Here is a 21,738-nt window from a genome sequence, read left to right as displayed (position 1 = left end):
AGATTTCTGGACCTACTAAACATAGAGCTTCCATATGATCCAGCAATTCCACTCCTAGGTATTTACCCAAAGGACACAGAAACATCAATTCCAAAGAGCACCTGCACCCCTATGTTTATAGCAGCACTGTTTACAATAGCTAAGTTTTGGAAACAACCCAAATGCCCAAAAATAGATGACTGGATCAAGAAGATGTAGTACATATACACCATGGAATATTACTCAGCATTCAAAAAAGATAAACACATGCAATTCGCAGCAACATGGATGGAGCTGGAAGGGATCATGCTCAGCAAAATAAGCCAGAAAGAAAAAGAAAAATACCGGATGGTCTCACTCATAGCAGGAATCTAGAAAACTTAAATAAGGGACCAGGAAAAAGAATAACTATAAGAAAGTGAAAATCAAAATCAACAAACAACTATGAACCAGAGACACTCTATGGGGGGTGGAGGGCGGGAAGGGGAGGGGTTGGGATCAAAATAAGGGGGTTGCAATTGTATGGGGAATATAAATATAAAATTTACTTAAAAAAAATTTTAGGTTTCTAAAGATCTTTGGTCATATTCAATGACTTTTCATGTTAAACACGAAAAGCATTATTATTAGCATTATTAGCATTATTAGCATTAATCTAATAATCATTATTTTCAACTCTCTTGACTTCCAACAGGAAGGTGGTATATAGGTGGTATATAGGTATGTATATTCCAAAGGGTTGAAAATATTTCATAACAGGTGTAAGGATATTTTCTTAAACGTTAACTTTATACATAAAATAAATGAATTTATTTTGCCTGTACAATTTGATGAGCCTGACATATATATATATATATATATATATATATATATCTATTCAAATACAACAATATTCAAGATAATAGGCATTTCTAGTTCTTGGTTATTATAAGTCAAACTCTTAGGTTATTATAAATCAAACTCATCCAAATCTCTATGGATATATGCTTCTATTTCTCTTAGGTGAATATTTAGGAGTGAATTTGCTGGGTTATATATGTATACAAGGGGCTGGTCATTTTACTTTTCCATAAACTTTGTAACGTCATCAACATTTGGTACTGGCAGTCATTTTAGGTTTAATCTTTTCAGTGAAACAGTGATTTCCTGTGGATTTAATTTGCCATATTCTTTGGTCATCAGTGATGTTGTATAGCTTTTCATGTACTAAATGGCTATCTGCAGTCAGAGGGAAGAAATATAAATGCATAGAAATGGTTCAAGAAAGTATTAATGAGTCTTACATGTGCAGGTTTGTCAAACGGGTAGCCAAAGCAACACGAATCACATATTCTATAGTGTATATATGTAAATACAACAGACTCCAATCAGGCCTAGCAGAAGAGATCAGAAACTGTGTAACAGATAATGATTATTCAATAGAAGGAAAATCAAACTATTCATCACTTAAATTTTGGGTACATATGCCATTAGCAAATAACACACGTGAAGTTTCAGAGTATGACCCCTTGATTATATTTCAGAAAGAGTATATATAAAAATGAATGTTCACATACAACAAATATCTAAGCAGGCAGGACTTCTTTGCACAACTGTGTGTGTGTGTAATATATTTATATATGTAAATGTATAGAGAGACAATGACTTCTTATCACATCACAAATGTGTGACTTGAAAAACAAGAGGACAAAAAAAACTTCTCATGAAACACTTAAAATATCAAAAAGAAAAAATATTTTTAATTAGATAATATTAATTTATTCTATATTTTAGTACTTTAAAGACTTTGTTAAGATTATATATTAATTCTGAGTATGGATTAATGCGCACTATGGTCATTATATTTTCATGTTCATATTATGTTCTTGCACCCATTCCCCATCCCCATCTTCATGCCTTCCGAAGACAGGTGCCCACCTATTAAACTTAATACATTTCATAATATTATATAATATGTAAGTATATATATTATATATACATGTTTGTGTATATTTATTCTTTAGAAATATTTTAACTCCCTTTAGGAAAATATTCTAAACATTTAATTTTAATTAATGTTTAACATTTAATTTTTGAGTAGAGACCTAGATGAATGAAGACAGAGCAACCTTGACAACTTTGCCTGAATGCACTTGGTTCTAGATAGATATCCTTCTTTGCTGTCTAAAAACAGTGGTTTTTGAGGGGGTGGGGGCAGCAAATAGTGTTTAAAAATGGACAATGATGAAAAAAATAAATAAAAACAGTGGTTTTATATTGCGGTTTTATCTTTCCTAGAAAGCCACACTGTTACAGTTACATGTTTTTTCTTTTTTTTAATTTAAATATTTTATTTAATTCTTACATCTTTTCTCATCTTTGCACAATGTATGCATTTTCATTATGGTTATATTCCCCACACAATTGCACCCCCTCCCCTTATTTTGACTCTAGTCCTTCCTTTCCCCGCCCCTCCCCCGCCCCTGCTGTAGTGTGTCTCTGGTTTATAGTTGCTTGTTGATTTTGATTTTTACTTTGTATTGGTTAGTCTTTTTCCTGGTCTCTTATTTAGGTTTTCTAAATTCCTGCTATGAGTGAGACCATCTGGTATTTTTCTTTTTCTTTCTCACTTATTTCACTGAGCATGATCCCTTCTAGCTCCATCCATGTTGCTTCAAACTGCATGTGTTTATCCTTTTTGATTGCTGAGTAACATTCCATGGTGTATATGTACTACGTCTTCTTGATCCAGTCATCTATCTTTGGGTATTTGGGTTGTTTCCATAGCTTAGCTATTGTAAATAGTGCTGCTATAAACATAGGGGTGCAAGTGCCCTTTGGAATTACTGTTTCTGTGTCATTTGGGTAAATACCTAGGAGTGGAATTGCTGGATCAAATGGAAGCTCTATGTTTGGTAGGTCAAGAAATCTCCACACAGCTCTCCATAGTGGTTGGACCAATATGCACTCCCACCAGCAGTACAGGAGAGTTCCTTTTTCTCCACAACCTCGCCAACATTTGTTGTTGCTAGTTTTTTTTAATATGTGCCATTCTCACTGGTGTGAGATGGTATCTCATGGTAGTTTTGATTTGCATTTCCCTGATTACAAGTGATGTTGAACATTTTTTCATATGCCTGGCAGTTACATATGTTTACTTTACATTCCTACATTCTATACCAATGTAGGCATTCACCTCTTTTCATTAATCCACTTAACAGTAATTGAGCACCTTTGTTCAATTAACCATTAGTTGGGAAAGGGCGGGGTTCCTCCTTACTAATGGAAACTGGGATCAGGGCTGAATTAGGACTTTTGTGGGCCTTCATGGGAGCCCTCTTCAATGAAAAACCATTTATATTTACACTTTATGATTATACCTGTGGCTTATAAATATATATTAAAACATTCCATCAACTTGAAAAATGTATATGTGTATGTGTGTGTATGTGAGTGTATATTGCATTTAAGTGATACTAAGCATCTGTATGAAACCCAAACAGTTATTGTGGATCCTAAGCACAATGCCTACCTGTAATTTATTGCAACTGAAACCTACAACAATCCCTTTAATTTTCATACAATTCCAGTTCCACAATGTACATAGAACAGTAAGAGCAAATTCCTTAAGGAGTAATCCATTATATATGTAAAAGATGGTGAAACAGAATAACTACAAACCCATAATGAAAACATCCCCTTCTTAGGGGGAAAAAGGGCAATAAACTGATCAAGCTGCTTTGCTTTGTGACACAATGTAAATAACTGACAGTGGTAAAATAGACACTGTGAAATAAGAAGAAAAATGTGGAGCCACATAATTCTGCAAATCTATGAGGCATTATCAATGTTAACAAAAACAAAGACAGGGCCTCCCTGGTGTTGCAAGGGGTTAAGCACATCACTGTAAAGCAATCCACAGCCTCTGCAGCACAAGTTCAATCCCCGGCCGGCCGGCCAGGGAGAAACCCACATGGTGCAGCAGACCTCTCCTGCCTTGCCTGCTGCTCCCCTTAGCAGTGTATTTCAGTCAGTCTGCCTGTTCTGTTCCCCCTCTCTGTCTCTGGTGAATCCTCCCACCCCCCACGTCTCTGGCCTGTACCCCAGCTCTTGTATGTACAAATAAATAAATCCTTAAAAAAAAAAAGACAATGCATTTTCCTAATCACTTCATGGATCAATAGGAAAAACATTATGAAAAACAAAGCAAACAACAAAAAAAATACACTTCAAACTTTTTAAACGATTAACCCAGGAACACCAGTACCTTTCAATACATAGTATTTAAATAACCATAAAAATTTCAAATCTGTTAAAGATGCAGTCAAGCATCCAAAAGGGTACATGTTTTAATCTGCTTTATTTGAGACCCAACATTCATTTTTCTCTTGTTAATGGATGGAAAAGCAATTTTCCTGCCAAAGAAGGGTAATTATTTAAAATGTAGATGGTGTTGCAATTCACAGTTCTCCACTGCTTAGCTGGCAGAAATAATGCTTTTGGAAAGTAAATCAATTATTCACTGAATTTCAGACAACAGGTCACTATTAAAAACATAAAGCTGATCGCTGAGTTCAGATTTTCTTCCCCATGTTTTAATTAATAAAAAATGTTTATCTTGGTTGATGTCAGAAGCAACATAATTAATAATATGCCAATCTTCTATAGCTACATAAATCAGATATATTTTGCACAAGATGTTTTTCAATAAATATCGATTACATATTTCAATCTTAATTAATGTGATGTATCTGCATTCAATATAAATACTATTACGGATCACTCCCACATTTTTTTTTCTAATTGAAAGCAAATAATTAGAATTGAGTTCGCTTTATTTAAAAAATGACTAATCACGGTGACTTGATGCCTTATATCTGCCCTACTATGTTTTTTCTGTAACAATGGGAAACAACGTAATTGTTCAATGTATAATTAATTCACTACCAACCATGTGAAAATTACCAGGTTAATACCTGGGGACAAAATAAAATCTTACCACTAGCAGAAAACATGCTGAGAGAATACTATGATGAATGCGGAAAGTGAAAGGGTGGAGAGCAACGTGGGGAGGGTACCCTGAGAACCGTAGTGGAGGACTATGGGTACTTGGTGGTGAGGGTGGTAGGTTAACGTACTTATGAACCTATACCTCTGAATCATATATAGTTTTATAAACATGTTATCAATAAAAGTAAAATTATTTAAAAAGCAATATTCTGATAGGTGTAAATAAGAGAAAATTAGAATGAGGAGCTTAAAACAATGAAAATATTTATTCGGTCTTACTATGATTTAGGTATTTTTTGGATACAAATATAGTCCTCATTTTATTGATGAATAGCCCAAGTAGTTAAGTAAATCAATTATTTAGTAAGGTAAGGGAATACATGGCATTAGATGTAGGGTTGAAGGAAGACTTCCAAAACAACATTTAAGATAGGGTCAAGAAATAAGTAACAGCTAGGTGGAAGAGGATTCCAAAAAGATGATAAAAAGATGTAACATCTTAAAGGAGCTGAAAAATACATAGTACAGATAAGTACTGGAGGAAAAATGACTGAAGCAAATTGAAGCAGTTAACTTGTACCTGACTGGACAATACACTTAAAGCAATAAGGAAGTTGTTAAAAGCTGGAAATCACATTAATGGATGGAAAAACAATTTCCATTGAACATTTCTTATAAAATATTTAAATATCTTAAAATGCAGATAAACACATTGAGTAAGGAGAATACAGTTAAACAGAATATAGAAGAATTGAGTTTTCTAAAAGATATTTTAAAATTGAATGTAACTGTATGATTCTATATTTACCATCGTGGGGTGAATGTTTGTATAGACTAAAATTCCTATGTTGAAACGAAAAAAAAAACACTGTAGCTCCATTTCAACATTGGGCCTTCTAGGAAGTAATTAAGTTAAATGAAGTCATATGGGCAGGACACTTTATCTGATAAAAATGAGTATCCTACAAGAAAAGACACCTCATAGCTAGTTCTCTTTCTCTTTCTGTCTGTTCCCAGTAACAAGGAAAGACCATATGAGGATAAAAGAAATTCCACAATCTTAAAAAAAACTCTCAAAAGCTTACTTTGAGCTGATGATACAGATTAAAATCTATCTCCTCCCATCCCCCACAAAAGATGTACCAAACTATCAAACTGCAATGATGTACCAAGCTAATCAAAAACAATAATGTCAAAAGCGATAAATAAAAAGAACTGGTAGCTGCTGAAAGACAAATTAAGTGCTAAACTAAATTGAAATATATGATTGAAATACTTGTCAAAAGTATGGGCTGGGCCCCCCTCCCACCCCGCAAAAAAGATTCCCAGACAAATTATTAAGGATCTAGAGGCTAGCCACGGGCAGAAAATGAAATAAAAAACACTGAACCATAACTAAAACTTGATACCTTCTTCAAAACTAACACAAAATGGATTATAAATTTAAATTTAAAATGGCAAACTAGCGATGATTACACAAGATAACATCTACAGGCCCCAGAATGTCTAACATTTCTTAGGCATGAGAACAGTGACACAAGTGATAAAGAAACAAAATTCAACTTGATAAAAAGTAAAAATAAGTAAATAATTAAATTAAATTTTAAAACTCAAAGCAATATCCTGCTTAAAAAAATATTAAAAAAAAAAAAAAATCCGGCCTCCCTGGTGGCGCAAGGGGTTAAGCACAGCATGATGAAGCAATCCACAGCCTCTGCAGCACAAATTCGATCCCCAGCTGTCCAGAGAGAAACCAACAGCAAAGCAGACCTCTCCTGTTTCACCCTCTGCTCCCCTCAGCAGTGTATTTCAGTCTGTTTGCCTGTTCCCCACTCTGTCTCTGGTGAATCCTCTTACCCCCTGCATCTCTGGCCTGCACCCCAGCTCTTTATATGCATAAATAAATAAATCTTTTAAAAAATAAAAAAAAGCTCCTTACTGGGCAAAACCACTTTCAGAACACATTTCTTACATAAGACCTATGCCTAGAATATATGAAATAAAACATAGTGACACCAAATTCTGACAGGGATGTGCAGAAAGGATGTGCCAGAAGAAAATCTGCTGAGATTATTTAACTCCAGATGAAAACAAAGAAAAGTGAACTAAGTCTCTGAGACCTGTGGGACATTATCAAAGTGGATCCAAAAATAACAATTGTCCCAGAAGGAGAAAAGAAGGAAAATGAGATGGAAAGTATCTTTAATGAAATAATGATGGAGAAGTGCTGAATATTTATGGCAGCAAAACTATTCTGCATGATACCGTAATGATGTCTGAAGGTCATGCATTTGTAAAGTCCATAAAAGGTATAAAACGAAAAGTAAACTACTGATATTGGGTGATAAGACTGCTATCCATGCTTTTCACTCAATTTTGTTAGGAATCTAAAACAACTCTAAAAAATAAAGTTTACTAATTAAAAAATAAGTTCCCTAGAAAATGTTACTCATTGTGTATAATTAGAAAGCAACAAACTTACGCCACCCATCTTGAATCTACTCAGATCTAAGCATGGAGCCTCTCTGGCACATTAAACCAAATCATGAATGCTGCCATTAAATATTTATTTTAATTCTGGACTCAGAGTCACAGCTAATAAACAAGAATGGGAAGGAGAAATTGAAAAACAAACTGAATGCAGCTGCTGAACTAAAAGTTTCACAACTGTATGTAATGGCATCCCTTAATTTCTTCGTAGAAAAAAAACCAAGCTACATGGCACACAGTCAAACAACCTACCTTATATCCTTAATTCATTTCTACATTATTTTTGAAATTTCTAAGGAGATTGACAACAAGTCTGGTTTGTTGCTGAATTTTTTTATATAAAATATTTTAACAATAATGACATCTAAGTACATACCTCTGTAGAATAAAAAGACTACAAATTTTATTTGTTTAATGGAATATACTAGGAATATACACAACTAAACTGGCTAGGGAAAGATCAAGTCTTAAGACAAAAACAATGCAATAAACTTTTTAATATGTTTCGTTTTCCTTATTTATTTTAAATGAGCTTCCCTGAACTTGTAAAAATTACTCTAACAAACATTAATGTTATGACTGGCAACTCCACATACCCCATGTAAAAGCCTTTTACCAAATATAGAGAATCATTAGTAGGTTACAGTAGTTAAAATTTATTAACAAAAATAAATTTAATATATATACATATATATGTGTGTGTTGTGTATCTCAATTTAAGGTAATTAGAATAAAACAAGACATAGGATACACAAATTAGACAAGCAAAATAAACTGTCATCCAATGACTGGATCTGGATAAATCAGCCCTCATAGCTGAGGCTCAGTGTCTTTTTCTATTAAGCTAATCAGTGACTGTGCAGTTAAAAAGAAAGTGAAAACTTCCAAATAATTGAGAATGGAATATTATATCTATACCTTTGTTCATATGTAAACAATAAACAAACTCTGAATAGCAAAAATTCTGAGAACAGTCAATCTATCTCAAATATGTCATATTTTTCATGAGTTAGTCATCAAAAACTAATAAATCAAATAATACATCAAACAATCATTATTTCGTAAGTAATGACCTTATGGGTATGAGTCGAGAATCAATTTCTATGTGAAGAACATTAACTAACATCCCAAGACCAGTTTAATATACATAGCCTGGCACTCAGTCATTACTCCACAAAGATCTTTCCTTCATTGTTTTAAGTTTCTAGCACACAGACAGATTCCAGAGGTAGGAAGTGTCTCCTCTTAAATGAATCACTGAGACTGAATCATGCAATGTAAATGGTATCATTAGGGAAGGAGTTAGCATCCAATGCATTTAGGTGAAATAATACGAAAGCATACCAAGCATCAACCTTTTTGATAATAATTTTTAAAAATATTTTAGTGCATACGCTTCAAGGAATATGGTGAAGAGCTGAGATTTTTCTCTCAGATTAATATTTTTTAAAAGGAAAAGGGAAATGTTAACACATTTTTAATTGATATAGAGCAGAACATGTGCTGTTTGTTAATGTAATAAAATATAGTCTATATTTAGCAATATTTATGAGCAATATTTAGAATATTATATAATAAATGATATGAAAATATTTCATTTTTATTGCTCACAAACTCACAGGTACAGCTAGTATTTCAGTTGATTATTGTACATATTTACAAGTAATGGAAATTTTCATCAGAAAAATCAAGAAGTGGGCCTCCCTGGTGGCCTAGGGGTTAAGTCTCAGCACTATCACCTCAACAGCCCACCATGAGGGCCTGAGTTCGATTGTCTTACCTGCTGCACCCCTTAGTAATGTATTTCAGTAAGTAAATCACCTGCTCTGCTCCCTATTCTGTCTCTGGTAAATACTCTCACCCCCACACCTCTGGCCTACACCCCAGTTCTTCTGCACAAAAATAAATAAATCTTTAAAAAGAAAGAAAAATACAGCTCTAACATTTTCCCTTCCTAAAATAGGATATAATTCTATGAATTCTATCTATGGACCCATCAAATTTTGGACCCATGTAAAGAAGCTTTGGTTTGGGTTTATTAAGAAGTGCTAGAGATCATAAAACTCACAGAACAATTTTCATAAATGATAATCTATCCAAGAAATTATAAGGTTCAATTAGAGACTGAAACACAAATATGTCAGAAGAAATAGAAATTCATGTGTATGAAAACATTGCATACACAACAAAGAAATGAGCCTTGAAAGAATTGATAAAAATTGAGTTTCAGTTAAAAGTAAATATTTGTTCATCAAAAGAGAGAAAGAGCCAGAAGATAGAGAGACACAGACAAGAGATAGACTATCAAGAGAGGAAGACAAGAGTTGACTGGATGAAAATGTTTATACAACACAAATCTGAGAAAGGACTACAATCCAAAACAGAAATAATTCTTGAAATTCAACAATAAAAAAATGAACAAAGCAACTTTAAAAATGGACAAAAAATCTGCACATATACCTCAACCAAGAAGATATAGAGATGATAAAAAAAATTATGCTATGTACGTACAGTGAATCATTATTCACTGTAAAAAAGAAATAAGCTTTCAAAGCATGAGCCATATAAATAAGTAAAGTATAACTGAAATGGCTACATACTATAAAATTCTTACTATGTGACATTCTGGAAAAATGAAACTATGGAATCAGTAACAAGACCATTGGTGGTCAGGGGTTGAGGGAGGAAGGAATGAATAGGTAGAGCAAGGAGAATTTCTCTAGCCAATGACACTATTATGTATAGTACCATTGATACAAAGATAAATACATGCCAGTATATATTTGTCAAAACCCACAAAACGTACATCACCAAGAGTTAATCTTAATGCAAAAATTAACTCAAGAGGTTAGCTAGGGAAACAAATATTTAAAGATGAACTGCAAGATAAATTATATTATTAAGATACACAACTAGTCTACTAGGAACACAATAAATGTGTTCCTAGATACATAAATAGATAAATACATAAATACATAGATACATAAATGATACATAAATGATAGATACATAAATGATAACCTTTTCATAAAAATACAAATCTGAGAGTTCCAACAGCAATCAAATAGCAGATAAAGATCAAAATTATGAAAGCATAGAAAACTCTGGTTTTCAGAACTATTTGCTAGACAACCACAGTAGTGACTATTACATTCTTTACATTATATACTGTGTTTTTATTATAATGGAAAATTATAAGCCGGAAAAAAAAAGTTTCCAAAGTCTGAAGCACTCTATGATACTATAAAATATACATTAGTAGAATGGAGATGACATAACAGATAGACTATCAAAATGAATCATAGAGGTTACTCCAAGTGGAGTGCTGTGAGTGACATAACTTCTAAAATGTTTCCTTAAATTTAACTTAATTCCCACAACATTCAGATTATTTCAATAAATCTCTGTCTTCATTAATTACATCAGTCCCACTGACAGGCAATCACAACAAAATATCTTCCTATCTATCAAAAATGGCTAATTAAAATATTGGAAGCAAGATTATTCAAAGGACCCTAAATTATCCTCTTACCATTATTCTTTATTTGTAAAGATGAAATAGAGAAGGAAGAGATGTGCCTTTCCATCAATTTTAACTAACAGAATCAGTTCTGCAGAATAAGATAAAAATTGCATATTCTTCCAACCCATGAACCAATGGGATAATTCAGGACAGAGTCTAAGTTTATGAAGACTATTTCAGCTCTAAAAACAAAAGAGCAATTTTATCTATTATTTAGAAATGTTCAAAATGGCTACAATATAAATAGAATATGACCACTGGATGTAACCAATTGCTATAAAAATTGGTAATTAATGAATTCAGCATGCAGTCTCTTCACATATAAGACTATGTAATTCATTCTTGGTTGTCAGGGAAAAATTTTTTTAATAGAAAAGCAGTTAATCAATGAAAAAAATTACAGAAAAACCACCAATCGGCAGCCCTCAATGTAGCAAAACTGTTAAATAAAAAGTTGATTCATAAATGAAACCAAAATAACACTGCAGACTATTTACTGATCTCCATAAGAAAAGTTTACCTGTAACATGTAAATATGTGATTTCATTTGTGCACAAGATCATAGTATCACAAATGACAAGACAAACCGATATGCTTCCTCATAGAATAAAATGGCCTTAGACAGCAATACCTATGAAGTTTTTCTAAAATCAGCTAGATCTATTTATCAACTTCTTTAGGAAATAAAGAGTAAATTATTATCATGAGAAAATATGACAAAGTCACATTTTGGATACGATAACTGGTCTCAACAGTACAAAGTAAGGGTGTTTATAAAGAAAATACACTTTACAGGTATGCTATATAGTCTGAAATATTGAGATTCTTGGCTGAAATTAAAATGACTCCATAGCACTATTTTCTTCCTGCTACTGTTCAATCACCACTTGATTGAGATTAACACTAATGTAAGGTTTTCAATATTTTATATAAAATGATTATGAATATAAAATATTCATTCCTTCAATAATCACTTACTGAACTATATGCATTTCTGGAATAATCTGACACATAAGTCATATCCCATATAACCTATTTTCCATTTCCATTACCTTCTTTACTACCACTTTCATCCCATGGGATAATTTATAACAGAACAGATTCCCCCCAAAAAAGACATACCACTTGTATTGAAAGCCATACAACAGACTGGCTTCTCGTGAGCAGGGAAGTGGGCCACGATACCACAGCTGTCAGAATCCTCACTTACAAGAACCTTTAAAAAACAAAGAAGGCAAATGGAAGTTAGCTCTTTCTCACCAATTAAACTGAGCACAAAGATACACAGCTACACAACAATATGAGTGATTAAATAACATGCTTCCTCTATATTGGAAGATTATTCTTGTCCATATAATATGAAAATGCCACTTTAGGAATGAAGAAAAGATTTACTCCCACAGCAGATCAAGCACATAAACTCTAAAAAACAGTTGACTGTACATGACAAAGAAAATAATTTCTTGAAGTGATGCTTCAGAGTCTTTTGTGGTTCTATATAAATTTCATTAATGTAGGTTCTATTTCTTTGAAGCAGTCCATTGAAATTTTGATCAGGATTGCATTGAATCTGTAAATTCCTTTGGGTAAAATGGCCATTTTAACAATGTTAATCCTCTCAAGTCAAGAGCAGGAGATATCTTTTCATTTCTTTTGTCTTCTACTTTTTTCAACAATGCCATAGGTTACACTGCACAGGTCCTTTATTTCTTTTATTAAGTTCTTCCAAGAATTTAAAACTTTGAAGATAATGAATTGTATCATCTATTATTTCGCTTCCAGTTCATTGCATACACATGGGAATGCAGCTGATTTTTGTAGACTGATTTTGTATCCTGCCACTTTATTGATTTATTGTTTCTAATTGTTTTACAATAATGTCTGTAGGGTTTTCTATGTATAATATCATGACACCTGCAAATAGTGATAGTTTTACTTTTTTCCCAATTTCTCTCATTCTTTTATGGGGTAAATGCTCACAGAGAAGTGTTAATTTGTCTTTTCCTTAAAACAAATTAAATCTTGAACATGGATTTTGTAAAATTTGTATATATTTTTATGTGAAGTTATTATTTCCTGATCTATTTTAAACTCAATCTTAAAATTTTCCCTTTTGTTTTATAGATTAAAACCCTAAGGGCCTCCCTGGTGGCGCAGGAGGTTGAGCGCCGCACTGTGGAGCTTTCCACAGCCTCTGCAGAGCAGGTTCAATCCCGGACGGCCAGTGAGAGTTCTATATGGCGAGGCAGACCTCTCCTGTCTCACACGCTGCTCCCCTCAGCAGTGTGTTTTGTCAGTCTGCCTGTTCTGTTCCCCGCTCTATCTCTGGTGAATCCTCTCACCTTCCCACACATCTGGCCTGTACACTGGTTCTTGTACAAATTAAAAAAAAAAAAAAATCTTTAAAAAAAAAAAACCCTATACCTCTTCCTTCTAACACAATTAGTATTGAGTACACTGTTTGATGGTACTAATAAAGACATAAGCCATCAAGCTTGGTGCATAGCAAAACTTCACACCACCACATAGGATTCTTTGAATATTCTCTTTATGATCTTCATAAACATAATGCCTGATAATTTTTGAAGGAGTCTCCACATTGCAATATCACATTGCATAAAAAAAATCAAATCACTATTAAAAAATAATTTTTTTAAAAAACACCTCAGGTATTATTACTATAAAGAACACATTCTCAGGGCAAGAAATACCTCGAGTTTATGTCATCATAGTGGAACTTATTATTTTGATCAGAAACTTGCCACATTACTGACTTCTGTTATATAAATGTGTGAAGGCAAATTATACCACTTAACTTACTCCAGCCACAAAATGCCTTTAAATAAAACATGAAAGTAACACAGATAAAAATGGACACACAATCAAATCCATTCTTCCTTAATGCAATTACCACACAACATTCCCATCACCATAAAATCAAACAAATCAACTTACAATCAGAAAGATGGCAAATCAAATTTTACATATTAGCAGGGTAAACATGAAAATATCTTTATTAAGGCTCAAGGAACTAAAACTGAAAAGTGAATTTAATGTCAGCTTTAGCTCATTAGGTATATATGGAATAGGAAAAAAATTAGAGCTAAGGTCAAATATCAGTGGAAGGCTGCTAAAAGTGATATATCCATGACAGTTACTACTGCAGTCTTTTTAATACAATCTAGCATAACCTAAAAATGGCCCTGTAGCCCAACTGAACTATTTTTGAGAGACAAAAATGTCTTCTTGACAAAAAACAGATTCACATTAATAAAAAAAAGGAGAGTATTATACCAAGGAAATCTTGTTACTTCAAAAATATTCATAATCCTATCAAGATGTGCATAGCAACATGCTATTTATTGAATGTCAGTTTATTTCCTCTCTTGTAAAAGAATGTTTAAATTGAGTTAAAATTTTACAATATTTTATAAGTGGAAATGGAAAGAGATGTTGCTTCCAAGAAATAATTCAACATAAAATTTTTCATGTTGCACAACAACTTAAATTTTTTAACTTTAAAGCTAATTCCTATGATTATGATTTACTAATAATCATCTTTACTTGATTCAAGAGTTCAGAATGCATTTATCACAGAAAAGTGGACTTGTTCAAGTCCACAATTTACAGTCTATTTCCATATTCCAAACTGGACAATCAAATTTTAGAGACATAGAAAAGTCCTGGGGGTGTAAGAGAGAACACATCTAAAATCAACTAGCAGTGTATTTCGGTAGATCTGCCTGTTCTGCTCCCCACTCAGTCTCTGGTGAACACTCTCACCCCCCGCACTTCTGGCCTATACCCCATTTCTTCTACTCAAAAAAAAAAAAAAAAAAAGAATTAAAAAATAAAATCACAACTACTGTTAATGTTTATTATATAATTTCTTTAAATTTTTCTCTTCACATGCTCCTATATATGAGTATAATGTAATAAACTAAGAAGTTATTTCATCAAAAATAATGAGATAACATTTTCTACTTTTAAATGAACAAAATCTGGGCCTCCCTGGTGGCACAGGGGTTAAATACACAGCGCTATCAAGCTATCACCAGCCACTGCAGCATGAGTTATCTATATCATGATCCAGGGAGCAATGGGATATAACGCATGGCACAGCAGAGCTCTCCTGTCTCACCTGCTGTTCCCCTCAGCAGTGTATCTCAATAGATCCGCCTGTTCTGCTCCCCACTCTGTCTCTGGTAAATCCTTTCACATCCTTTCATCTCTGGCCTACACTTAAGTTCTTATATGCATAAATAAATAAATATTTAAATGAACACAAATCTGTCTGTCAACAAATGCTAGATGTGTGACAGACACATATCTTATGTTACCAAAGAGGGCTGTTTTTACCCAGAAAATGTGAATGGACACGAAGGTGAAGTAAATAAAATTCAAAGGACATAGGAAAATATTTTTTACCTTAACACACGTAAAACACTAAATGTTTATACATTTAATTTCAATTTAAAAAGAGAACATCTACACACCTATGTTTATTGCAAAACCATTTACAATAGATAAAATATGGAAACAACCCAAATGCCCCAAAACGGATGACTAGATCAAGAAGATGGGGTATAAATACACAATGGAATATTATTCAGCAATTAAAAAATGATAAACTCATGAAATTCCCAGCAACATGGATGGACCTGGAAAGGATTATGCTCAGTGAAATAAGTCAAAAGGAAAAAGAAAAATACTTGTTGTTTTCACTTATAGGAGGAATATAAATAAGGAAACCAAATAAGGGAGTAGTGAAAAATCATAATAACAATAATAAGCAAAAAAAAAAAAAAAAACAACCCTAAGTAACAGGCAACTATAAATCAGAGACATTCTATAGGGTAGGGGAAGGGAGAAGGATCAAAACAGGGTAGGTAAGAGGCTTGATGACAGTTCAAGGGTGAATTGGTGGCGGGAATTTTACAGGGACTACATCGGAGAGAAGCAAGCAAGCATTGTACAAAAATGAACAATTGCATAAGATATGTATCAATTAAATAATTAAAAATAAAAAACAGTACATCTATGTGCCTATTATTTTGATATAAATAACACAACTCTTGGGGGAAAAAGAGTCCTTACAGACAACAAAAAAGTTTGCTAACATTTCATTAAGAGAATTTTAAACAAGAACCCAAGCCTATGACATATCTGGTTAATAAAACTAAGAGTGGAAAAGCAAGAGTATTCAGATTTCAAATAAAACAAACTACCAAATTAACTAACAGAATTTCAAAGATATTTCTGGCTTTTCTTATAAAAAGGCCACATAATTTTTGCACTACCACTTGATCACAATACTGTCGGAATAAGTACATAAATAGTGATCAATCCAATCTTTCATCAAGATGTAGACACACGTATACTAGAGCAAGTTTTCTCAAAAGAATAAGAAGCATTTATTGGATAATACAATAAAGGCTCACACAGTCTCTAATCATTAATTCTGAAAACAGAATTAAATATATAGTCTATATAATTATGATAATTTTTATCTCTATTACTATCTTATTCTAGGAATCTATTTTAGACTGCATTTCTTTTTTTTTAAGGTATATATATATATATATTTATATATATATTTATGCATATAAGAGCTGGGGTGTAGGCCAGGGTGGGTGGGGAAAGTGAGAGGATTCGCCAGAGGCAGTGCAGAGCAGAACAGGCAGATCTACTGAAATACACTGCTGAGGAGAGCAGTGGGCGAGTCAGGAGAGGTCTGCTGTGCCATATGGGTTAGCGCCCTGGCTGGCTGGGGATTGAACTCGTGCCGCAGTGGCAGTGGATAGCTTCACAGTGCTGAGACTTAACAGTCTCGTGCCACCAGGGAGGCCCCAATTTTAGACTGCATTTCTATAGAATGGTCACAAACTATTAGAAATTTAAAACTGCTACACTTTCAGAAATATATGTTAAAACTGAAGGGTAAAATACAAAAGAAAATACTATTTCTGAGTGCATGAATAGTAACAACCCCAGATAGTTTCTTATCAGAAGATTTAAGTGCAAGCACTAGTATTCTTCCACATTTATAATGAATTCTACTAAATGTTTCTGCACGTACATTTTTGAAATTTATATTTATCTGAACATATAGGTTTCATAAGAAACTATTGCAAAAAAAAAAAAAACTACAAAAAAAACTATTGCAATTGATAGTTAGGCCATCCTCTGTAGAAAATGCACATTACGTGAACAGCAAGTTCTTACCTGGCCTTCTCCAACTGTTTCAGTATCAATAACTGTGATGATGCCTGGGACCAAAGGACTCCGCCTTGAATTACTATGGATGGCAACATCATCTTCTGTCACACCTGAGGGCAGCGTGCCTGTCAACTGAGTCACCACTTTCCCAACCATTGTCAGGCCAGTTTTCAATGTCTATAAAAAGAAAGGTAAAATGTGGCTTCACAACAGAAATATGCATCACATCTATTTTCCCACCCATTAAATTCATTATCCTCTTACAAGTGTATAGTTAGTAGGTAACTGTCCCAGAAATTCTGTCTCACTGGTCTATATGATCTTAAATTTTACTTAGAAAATAACTTAGTAGTTTGAGTGAATGGTAACAGCAAAGTCCCCCAAATCTGCATGGTAAGAATAAAATTAAGTTATGGGTAATGATAAAAGAGCTTGGTTTCACATAGGGTACACTTATATTTTTATACAAAATACTTCTTCCCACCCACTTTTTAGTGGATATATCTGAAAATACATGACATGATAAGAAATAGGAAATATATGACTTATTTGAAATACTATAATTCTAATTAAAGAACAACTTTTTAGCAGCAAAAGACTGGTTGAATCCCTATGTGTAAAAGACTATACTTCCAATACTAATCTATAATGTGAAGCTATATAATACTGTGCACCAAGATTCGTCATGTGGAAAATACAGTCCCCATCTGTGACACTAATTAATAGATGAATAAAATGTCACATAAAATTGATTAGGAACTGACAAAACAATTATATGTAATGCTTCTAAAATACTATTTCAATTAAAGACAATCTAAGATGCTTTAGAATTTTATCTTAGTCCTATTTCAGTCAAAAGAAATAGATAAAACTAACCTATGTATGTTTTCCATTATGCAAATCTCATTATCTGATTAGCAATCATTGCTAAATGATTAGCATCTGCATTATCTACATTATCTGCATTATCATCTGCATTAGCAATCATTGCTAAAGTCATGGCGGTTTGGTTTGGTTTAGTTTGGTTTTTGTCTAAAAGGCCATGAAAACTAAAACAAATGGAAAAATTATTTGACTCATAAATGTAAAAAAAAAAAAAAACAGTTATTGGAGTCAAAATAAGTAATCTAGATTACATGGAGATACCAAAACTTTTATGTGATATAATAGATACACATTCGGAAAATTGCTTTTTTGCAGTCTCATGTTGTAAGGAAATTTTTTATCAAGATACTTCAAATTAGTCTTTAATAAGATGACTAGCTCTAAAATAATTATAGAAAAATATGCTCACCTATAATGTGTTTTATGCTATAACTAAATTATAAAATATATATTATTAACTACGTGGTACCTAAATTAATCATTTACAAATGGTAAGCAATTAAGAAAACTGTTTCTAAGGCCTAAGTGTGATTTCAGTTACAATACAGAGGAATTTAAAAAGGAAAAGTACTTTCCAAAGTAGTTTTTCATTAACACAGTGCATAACACCAGTAATAAGTAAAACAGCAACTCAAACTGCTAGCCAATGACAGAGCCAGAATTCAAAACTGAGACTGTCTCAATCCAGTCTAGCCTTCTGATCTATTCACGTTACTACTTGTGATATCACACTTCGTGAATTCAGAACATATTGTAGGGGGAAAAGAAGGAAAACCTTAATAATGTATCCTAATAAATACTTAAATGAAATGACCAGGAAAGCCATTTGCAGAATTAATGCAAAAAGGCATAACTTAGAGCCTATGAATCCAAGAAAAAGCCACAAATCAATTATAACTGTTTTGTTTAGTGCTAAAAACTCAAACTGCAGTGATTATAAAACACATTAGTGTTCCTCAATTAGCTGCAAAAACATTTGTTTCAATAATTCACAAGAAATGACTTACACAAAGTCCGTTGGACTGTTGTCAAGAAAGCCTATGAAGGACCAACAAAATCAGGCGCCACAGTGTATTGATGTCAAGAGCTGGCCAGGAAGCCTGATTAACCTCTGAGATGCCTCAGCTGATGTACTTACTCCATTAATGTTAATGGAGATACTTCCACTTAAAGGAACTATCCCTTTACCAGAACAATGCCTTTCATGTTTAAAGTCTCTGCTTGTAGATCCTTCCCCTTTGCCCTTGAGCCTATTATTTCATACTTTTATACCAATGAGTAGGAATAAAGCAAAAATAACTGGAGCACTCAGAAAGTAGGAAGCAATGTACCAAAGCAGAACACAAGATACAGGGGAAAGTTAATATAAGACAAAAAACCCTGTGGTTGGGGGAAAGGTATAGGAAGGAGAGAAGTAGTATATTTCATAGTCAAAGTCTCATTACAGGAAGTTACTGATATTTCTCAGAAAAAAAAAAAAAGTATGAATATTAGTGGGGTCATCTTATTAGTGGGCAAAAATGTAAACCCGAAATGGAACATTAATCAAATGTGTACTTTGTAAAGTGCAAGACAATAATATCTATTATTGCTCATTAACTTTAAAAATAAGGTCAAATACAGGGGGACAAGGAGGATGGTAGAAGTCTTCCACATCAATAAATTCCTAGGGAAAATGTGTTTATATGTGAGAACCCAACACATCAATGAATACTAATGTTCAGAATTACTTAGTTATTTAATGTTTTCACATAAAATATTTAGAGACCTAGATCACCTCACAGTAATTAGTCATTTCATAATATTTTGGTAAAAAGGGAATATACATATCTGATGATTTCCTCAAATGCATACAAAACAAGATGAAAGTTAAGCAAACATTAGAGATTAAAAAAAATCTAATTTGGGCTAAACACTTGTGAAAGCGGACTAAGTGTTTACAACCTGAGGTATCTGAAAATAAATGTTCATTCCCAATTCATCCTAACAACAGTATTCACAAAACTAAACTCTAAGAGAAATGAACATAAGAGAATAGCAATGTGTGCGAGAACCCACCACAATCACCATCTCAGATGGGCACGGTCCTTATTCCATTCTGTTACAGACAGATTTTCCAAAGGGTCCCTAGTCATCTTTAACCTTTCCCATGGCCTATCAGTTGTCTTCTCTACCCATTAGTGCTAATGGTGCTGCTCTCACAAAAGCTGTTAGTTGTCATTGAGAAGTTATCAGATAACACAAGGAAGCAAAGGGATTTTTATTAAATCAATTTACCACAGCAGGGTTAAGACACATTAAGAGGAAAAATCAAATAGGACAGTTATAGGTTAAATAGAAAATATGGTCCAATATTTTAGAAATTTAACAAAATAATCCAATTTGAGCAATTTTAATATTAAAGTTTACCTTTATCAGAGAGCATCACCATTGTATTGTCTTTGTGAGATTTTTCTTTTCTTAGTAAATTTTTATGTCCTTTTATACAGAAAAGTACAGGGATAATAAATGTACAACATGATGAATTTTTACCAATGAATACACTAACAGGAATATAATCCATAATGTAGTGGTAACAATGACAAAAAAATATATTTTTAGTTGCACTACTTAGTTTTAAGTCATTTTCCTGTACTTAGCATGAAAAACTGGAATTCCTTTATATCTCAGAAGGCTAGTGTGTCCACAAGGTTCTAGACTTACCAGGAGAAAAAATCATTTAGTGAAGGAAGATAATTCCAATTCTCTGAAATTTCCTATCTAAATATCCATACAATGGAAGTGAAATGAAGGATCACTATTCCTGGTAAGATATTAGGAAAATAACTTGACAGTGCATTAAAGGAAATCTCAAAATATTCATGCTCTCAGGAGTCCCATAACACACAAACATTGTATAAATAGAAGAAAGTTTTAAAAATACTTCACAAGTAAGTGTAAACTAAGAGTGAGGAACAATATATAATTTCATTGAACATGTCAAAACTATACCAAAAAATAGGTGACTTTTACATTCACTGTGTAAATTTACAAGAACATAAATAAGCATTAAAATCAGACAAAGGCAAGTCAGCAAAAATTAACTACTAACCACTTTCTTCAAGTACTAATGGCAGAATTTTACCTAGTGCCAGAAATAACAATGAATTTTAATCAATGCTAATTCCACTGGTGACCTTTATCTATCAGAAATTGACTGGATTAAGGTTTTGTCAGCAAAGTAATTTCTTAGTCATTTAAAGGAGAAAGACATGAGTTTATTCCACAGAGCTCACAATATAGGGGTGTATAATAGTAGGGAGTGAAAGTTGTTCTTTCCAAAGTATGTTTAGTATAAACTCATTGTGGCATGTCCACTTCTAGCGAACAGTTAAACAGTTACTGAATGAAACGGATGACTTTCATTTTATTTTTATTTAGGCAAACTAGCACACAAGTACAGTAAGGAACAGCTGAGATTTCATCCTCCATTCCATAACTTAAAATTATTCAAAATGATAAAAATGAGATGTCCTGGTGAAAGTGTCCATCACAGGTAAATTTTTAAAAATCTAGTACTTGAGAAACATATCTCATTGGTATAGTCTATGGATCTAGTATAACTCACTGAATAAAAGTTATGCTACTTAATTACCCTATCTCAGATTTCTTTT

At 33.0% G+C, this 21,738-nt stretch overlaps 1 protein-coding gene across 1 annotated transcript in view; it reads right to left on the bottom strand.

Moving 5' to 3' along the window:
• The window catches only part of BCAS3 (BCAS3 microtubule associated cell migration factor), a 557,971-nt gene that overhangs the window by 345,365 nt on the left and 190,868 nt on the right, over window positions 1-21,738 (bottom strand). The window contains exons 13-14 of the mRNA XM_037494441.2: window positions 17,207-17,377; window positions 12,104-12,197 (exon numbers count right to left, since the gene is read on the bottom strand). Coding sequence (XP_037350338.2) covers window positions 12,104-12,197; window positions 17,207-17,377 — 265 coding nt within the window. The remainder of the gene's footprint in view (window positions 1-12,103; window positions 12,198-17,206; window positions 17,378-21,738) is intronic.

The sequence above is a fragment of the Talpa occidentalis genome, unplaced genomic scaffold, assembly GCF_014898055.3.
Source record: "Talpa occidentalis isolate TD23 unplaced genomic scaffold, MPIMG_talOcc4v2.1 talOcc4.7, whole genome shotgun sequence".
NCBI lineage: Eukaryota > Metazoa > Chordata > Mammalia > Eulipotyphla > Talpidae > Talpa > Talpa occidentalis.
The sequence above is the reverse complement of the archived record's forward strand: the minus strand, read 5'-3'. Positions and strand labels throughout refer to the sequence as shown.